General features: G+C 32.3%; 1 protein-coding gene across 2 annotated transcripts; it reads left to right on the top strand.

Annotated features, from left to right (window-relative positions):
* The first annotated feature begins 1590 nt into the window (after positions 1–1590).
* Positions 1591–3813, top strand: LOC655807 (uncharacterized protein). Of its 2 annotated transcripts, XM_015983098.2 has the most exons (5): positions 1591–2038; positions 2091–2420; positions 2480–2957; positions 3017–3368; positions 3427–3813. In XM_015983098.2, exons 1-4 carry the CDS (start codon positions 1705–1707, stop codon positions 3348–3350), a joined length of 1476 nt encoding a protein of 491 aa, XP_015838584.2. In that variant the 5' UTR covers positions 1591–1704; the 3' UTR covers positions 3351–3368; positions 3427–3813. The 2 variants fall into 2 exon arrangements, with proteins under 2 accessions (XP_015838584.2, XP_064210900.1); XM_064354830.1 differs by having other exon boundaries at positions 1592–2038; positions 3017–3813.
* The last annotated feature ends 2966 nt before the right edge of the window (positions 3814–6779 follow it).

The raw sequence follows: 6779 nt of genomic DNA, 5'->3' as shown, positions 1-6779 counted from the left end.
GACTTTTAACAATTCTAGAGAAATGTGAAGGCATATAAAAGTCTAAAAAACTATGCTAGAATGAGTTTTAAAAAATTTAATTTAAAGTTTTACACTAAAAAAAATCATAACTCAAAATGTAAACGTCGTAGAACAACGCGGTTTGTTCCATTGAATTCTACGGATTATTTTACATATTATATCAGTTTCTCACAAGAATTAAAAATTTTAATTTTTTGCTCAAAATTTTATTCAGCAAAAAAATTCATAACTCAAAAATTAAAAATCGTAGAGCAAAACGGTTTGTTCCAGTAAATTCAACGGCTCATTTTCTGTATTATGTCAGCTTTTCACAAGATTTAATTTTGATTTTTTTTTCCAATTTCCAATTTTTGTCGCGATTTTGATCGATTTCCCGTACCCGGAACATTTATCGCCCAATAACTACGGAACTATTAGAGATAACTCAATGAAGTTTACTATTGCTAGAAAGCTCTTTTAATTATCTATCATTTGCAAAAAAGGTTATTATTTACCGATTGATAGTTTTCGAGAAAATTGTTAAATAAAAGCAAAATTCGGTCGTATAAACAAACATTCATAACTTAAAAAGTATTGGGAATTTGGCCATTTTTTTCGTGCCAATCAATTCCCCGAATCATTTTGCATATGCAGACATTAAAATAGTTCCACCTTTTCAATTAGTTTTGTCGTAATTGAGAATTGAGAAAACAAAAAATTAAAAAATTTAGAAAATTGCCAATTTTAAACGTGTCTCAAAATCAAATAAAACCCATCTCATCTGACAGATTTTGAGGTGCCCATTACGATGGAAAAAAGCATTTTCTTCTAGCTCTTTTAGTTCGGCCGTAATTGGCGTTTGAAAATTGAAATTTTTTGCGATATATCGCCTTGAAACCTATGCCATTTTGAAAAGTTTTTTTATTCCGGTTCTCTTCGATTTATCGGATTTTCGCTAATTCTAATCGTTTTGCCATAATCGGCGTTTAAAAATTGAAAAAACGTGAAAATGGAAACCTTTTTTTGCGTTTTTTTTGAAAACTGAAAGACTGAAAGCACAAACAAAAAAATCATCTGATAGCGATTAAAATTATCTATGTTTTCGTCTACACCCGAAGCCGCTCCGGGCAACGGTTCCGGCTACGGGGCGTTCAAAGTTTTACACTAAAAAAAAATTAATAACTTGAAAACTAAAGTCGTGGAGCAACGGTCGTTCTGAGAACATTTTTCGAACATAACTCCGGAAGTATTAGAGATAACTCCATGAAGTTACTATCGTTAGAAAGTCTTTTAATTATCTATCACTTGCAAAAGACTATGGTTCTCCGACTTATGTTTTCGAGAAAATTATTAGCTGTTTCAAAACTATAAAAACATTTTACTAAATTATTTTTTTAAATAAGGTTGATAAAAATGTAAAATAGTTATTAATGATAAGATCTCTCATTAAAACTATAAATTACATTAGTTATTATTTTCTTGAAGTCATGAATAATTTATAACCTCTAATTTTGAGAGAAAAGACGCCGTTGGCGTTTTTATAGTTTTGAAACATGTAATATGTCTCTGTGGTGGTGACTTGACAAGTAACAGTCACCAACTTGGTAACTTGACAATTAAAATCCCCGTCCTGTCCGCCATAACCTCACTTTGTCGAGAAAAATCTGTGATCAAAAAGTGGTGTTTTCGGTCGTTTTTAGGAAAATGTCCAATCAGGAAAAACCGGTAAAAATCTCGAAACAATTACGTTTAAAAGCTCACGAGTTCCTCTCGTCTCGTAAAAATTCCGAACATTTGCTAAGTATTGTACGTCATTTCGAATCGGGTGCGGACCTGTCATCATGTTTACTCACTTTGGAATTGATATTTACGAATTTATTAAAAGACAGGGATATGTACATAGAAGTGGTTCCATTAAAACCCATCGAAAAAACTGAAACGAATCAATACAAGGAATGGTTGAGGAACTTGTATGAAAATTGCTTTAGTAAAATTCTTGAATCATTTGAGAATGACTCGAATAAGATTCAAATTCAGGGTAAGTGATTGCATTGTTGGAATCGTTGGATGTTTATTGGGTGGTTCTTAAGGTTTGTCCACTGCCATGAATATTATTTCCTATGAAGGAAAATTTCCTTTGGAGAATAGAGGGAATTTGGAGTGCTATGTACCACTGAATAGACTAAAGCCTGTTTTGATGAAACTACTCTCAAACAAGCACAATAACGTTCATCTTATAAACAAATACACGGAATATCTTCTTTATAGTGACATTCTTTTCTTTTCTTGGAAACTCTTACCGTCATTGACGGCTAAAACTAACCCAAATGAAACGTACATAATGAATTATTTACGCTTACTTGAAAAACTCGAATTGCGGAAACCCGACGAACAGCAAACTTTATGCGGAAATGAAACTGGTAACTTTACTTAAATATAGCCATCAGAAACTTAAACTGAACTGTTTTCAATTTTTTAGGTGATTTTTTCACATTTGACGAAAACGTTCCTCTCCGTGCGTTAAATAAAGTGTGGCATTGTGTCATGTTGTGGGAGCACAGCCCCCAAACCCACAAACAACTCTTGATTGTTCTTCTCGAACGCGCCCTTCCCCACTTGGAAAAACCCCTTTTCCTAACTGACTTTCTCATGGATTCGCTCGATGTAGGAGGCCCTGTTAGTTTGCTCGCCCTCCAAGGAATATTCACCATGATCCAAGTCCACAATTTAAACTATCCCAACATTTTCGCTAAATTGTACTCAATGTTTGAACCGGAAATCTTCCACACCAAATATAAGGCGCGTCTTTTCTATTTGTCTGACTTGTTTTTGAGTTCCACTCATCTGCCGGAAAATCTTGTTGCGGCTTTTGCCAAGCGCTTGGCCCGTTTAGCTCTCATTGCGCCCTCTGAAGACGTCGTCATCATCTGCATGTTTATAGGGAATTTGATTTTGAGGTTAGTGGTTGTTTAATTACAGCCCCCTATTTATAATTATTTTAATAAACTGTTTACAGACATCCAGGCCTCAAATGTTTATTGAATAATCCAACGGAAGGCACCGCCAGCTCTGATCCATACATAATGGAAGAACGCGATCCAGTCAAGTCAAACGCTATCAACAGTTCTTTGTGGGAACTGAAGAGTCTTCAACAGCATTCAATACCAAGCGTTGCAACGGCCGCTAGATTCATTAATTCACCTTTGCCGACAATCGAATGGGACTTGAGTCGGATTCTGGACGAAACTGGAGATGATATTTTCGATAAAGAGGTGAAAAAACATGGAAAATTGATCGCGTTGGCCTTTGACAAGTCACATGATCAAATTCTACACTATTGGAACATTTAATTACGAGACTGGATCAAGGTAATAGTCACATGTACGGAATTATTCAAAATAATTGATTTTGAATGATTCTGTATAGATATTTTATTGTGATAAGGAACGGGCGTGCCTTGACCATTATTTGCGTCAGGACATATCTACAATGTGTTGCGGATTTCCACCGTTTAAATCACACGCATTGTTGCTGTGTAACATTTGTTACCTAGCTAACAATCGGCATTGGTGTGTGTATTCATCATTTCAGCTTACACCATCATGTATTTTTTATTGACTTTTGATTAAAAAATACAACTCATTAATTTATCCAATTGAAAGGTGATTTTTCAATGCCTAAAGTAATGTTGAAAATAACAAAAAAAAAACATCGCTGTGTTATTTTTTATGTATTAATACTTTAGAATAGTATTTCTTAATGTGTATTGTTATTTCTAATTTTTGATGTTGAATAAAATGTTGCTTTTTTCAATGTGTTATTCTGGTTCTGAAACAATAAGTCCTTTATCTGAAATCAACTTTGGAATCTCCTTATTCACTTTTATGGCAAATACATTATCTAAAATTGGAAAGTATTAAATATACAGGTTGTTCCGTCTAAACCTCACATTAGAAGTATTGAAAGTTCTAATAAAAATATTTATCTGAAAGTTACTACTCAGGCATAATCCGTTAATTTCTGCTCAACGAAAATATTTTCAAGAAGGCTATTAACTTTTTCATTTTAAATGGAAAGCTATGTTTTTCACTGCGTTTTTGCATTTGTTGAGTTATTTTAAGAGAGTGTTTATAAGCTTTTCCTATGCCTAACTTTAACCATTTTTGAGATATTTAGTATTTTTTGAAAATTTTTGGATTTACATGTCTCTTAAAAAATAGGTAACTCGCTTAGTTTTAGAGATTTCGAAATCATGTTTGGAGAATTAAAAGAGAAGGCCTATATCTGTTCTTCAGTGTGTTCAAAATTGAAAATGAAGTTACAAAACTCAAAACTTTTAAGGTTAAGTTTGGACAATTTCAAGTACCCATAAAATTCTTTCAAATGGGATGTCCGAATTTTTATTTTACTAGGTAGAGGAGAATTTTGTTCTGCATCAATCTGTATTAGTATTCTCTATACCTATCTGTGATAATTTACAAGTTATGTTGCTTTTTTTGTCATTGAAGGAAATTTTTTATTAGCCACAACTATTTTTGCATAGTTTGCCATAAAATAAATTCGTTGAATGTTGGTTTAAAAATCTTTAATTTCCCACATTTTTTCTTCTCGTTTCCCTGGCAACCTACGAGAAAACGCCTATGGCTAATGAATTTTTCAAATCCAACAAAAAATATTGTAACTTGAAAACTATAAACTTAAATTATAGGGAATGTTAATACAGATTGATGCTGAATTAAATTCTCTACCATTTAGTGAAATAAAACTTTTGGCATTTCATTTGAAAAAAAATACTTATGGGTGCTTAAAGTTCTGCAAACTTAACTTTAAAAATTTGGAGTTTGTTATTCTTTTTTAGAAACTTAGAAACACCAAAGGAATAATCTAGGTTTCCTCTTTCAAATAAGCTGAAAAATATTTCCAAATTTTTAGAAATGGCAGATTTATCGATTTTTAAACTGGAAGGTGCAAATCCAAAAAAAAAACCCATAATTATTTCGTAAACGGCTAAATTTAGCTATAGGGAAGCTTATGAAAACAACCTTAAAATAACTTTAGTAATTCAAGAAGGCATAAAAAAATGTACCTTTTCATTTAAAGTAAGGAAGTTGGTAGCGACTTCCGACGTAACCGGAAGTGCTGCCATCTTGAAAATATTTTCATTGAACAGGACCTAAAAGATTGTGGTTATACACAAATTTTCAGATGACTATTATTATTAGAACTCCCAATACTTTTAATGTGGGGTTAACCGAACAGCCTGTATAGACTCAACAAGTAGAGTAAATTCATACTTTACGTTAAATTTTTATCGTAATATGATTTGTGTTCACACTGTATGGTGATATCTAATAAAGAAAACAGTGTTTTATTATAAAAATTATTTCCCTCCCTATGCAAACTTAATTTACCTTTAGATACACAAAAAGTAAGACATAAAAAATGGAATCACTTGGACAATTCAAGAAACTGTAGAAATAAGCGAGTCAGTCATGTAACGATAAATATACATCACACGATATAACCCTAATGGCAGCAGGTAAGAGAAAACTTTGTGATACACTTGTTTTGTTTTAAAGATCATGCAAAATTAAGGCCACATTGCCACTACATAAACTAAATAAACACTAAACGTCCAAAAAATCTAAAACGTAACTTAGCACACGCTAAAAAAGACAATTAAAATATTTACCTCCAAAATACCTAAGATGTTGATTAATTAATATAGCCAAAATGAGCAGCGACTCGTCAAGGGGGGGCAACATGGGCATTGCCTATGCGACATAAAAATTCAAAAGCGCAATAAGAAATAAATACACATGGTAAAAGTAATAAGAAAAAATTTTGTATGGTTATTAAAAATCAGTCCCAAAATTTAATATTATTAGGTAGTTCCATTCCATATGGTTTACAATATTGAAGTTCTACGTTACATATCCGCTGCGAGATTGTTTAAATTACACTGAGAATGTCATGCTGCACTGGCATAGGCAATTGGTACAATTGTCGAAAGTGTAAAATGGTATGCCTATTTTTATTAATACATTATTTTCAAGAAAATAAAAAACAGTTTATTAGTTTGAATAAAAATGAAATGTATTTTAATTTAAATATGTACGTGTAAATATTTTTTGTGGAGGGGTGTCGGTTTCTATTAGCCCCGCCTGCCTATGCACTTCAAACGATCACGAGCCGCCACTGGCGATAACTATGTAAATTTGAAGAACAAAAAGTGTCCACATTGTGTTCGAATGTTTTACGAAACGTGACGTAAACCAAAAACACCGACGTGAAAGTTAAGACATTAAAAAGGATTTTGAAAATTGTGAAGAATACGAATAAATCCAAATAACGTGATGTAAAATCCAAAGCAAGTAAAACTTGACTTTTGCCGGAAATGGTTAAAGAAATTAAATCAAACATTGCGCAACATTATAATCTTGACCAACCTTCACTTGACTTGTATTTGCACAGTTTGTATATGATTGTAATTAAGTCAAAAAGATGGCACACGTCACCAAAAAGGCGAAAGCCGTTCATTTTGCAGCATTCTACACAAAAAACAATAGAAAATAATTATGTAATGTATTTTTAATATTGAAAATTATTAGTCACGGTGCTAGATGGAAACAAAAACATGTTTATTTGAGCGCGCTAAATTTAAATCAAATTGCCCCAGACATTATTTATTAATTAATTACACGCATGTAGTACGCTCGATCTTGCAGCACTTAAATTTAATAAGAAATAACGCATTTTGTTTTTGTTCCTATTCTTAC

This window comes from Tribolium castaneum, chromosome 2 (assembly GCF_031307605.1).
Source record: "Tribolium castaneum strain GA2 chromosome 2, icTriCast1.1, whole genome shotgun sequence".
Lineage (NCBI taxonomy): Eukaryota > Metazoa > Arthropoda > Insecta > Coleoptera > Tenebrionidae > Tribolium > Tribolium castaneum.
The sequence above is the reverse complement of the archived record's forward strand: the minus strand, read 5'-3'. Positions and strand labels throughout refer to the sequence as shown.

Coding starts and splice junctions, on each gene's coding strand:
- LOC655807 (XM_015983098.2), top strand. CDS start 1,705: ATGTCCAATCAGGAAAAACCGGTAAAAATCTCGAAACAATTACGTTTA. Junction 2,039..2,090: donor GAATAAGATTCAAATTCAGG/GTAAGTGATTGC, acceptor GTGGTTCTTAAG/GTTTGTCCACTGCCATGAAT. Junction 2,421..2,479: donor TTTATGCGGAAATGAAACTG/GTAACTTTACTT, acceptor TCAATTTTTTAG/GTGATTTTTTCACATTTGAC.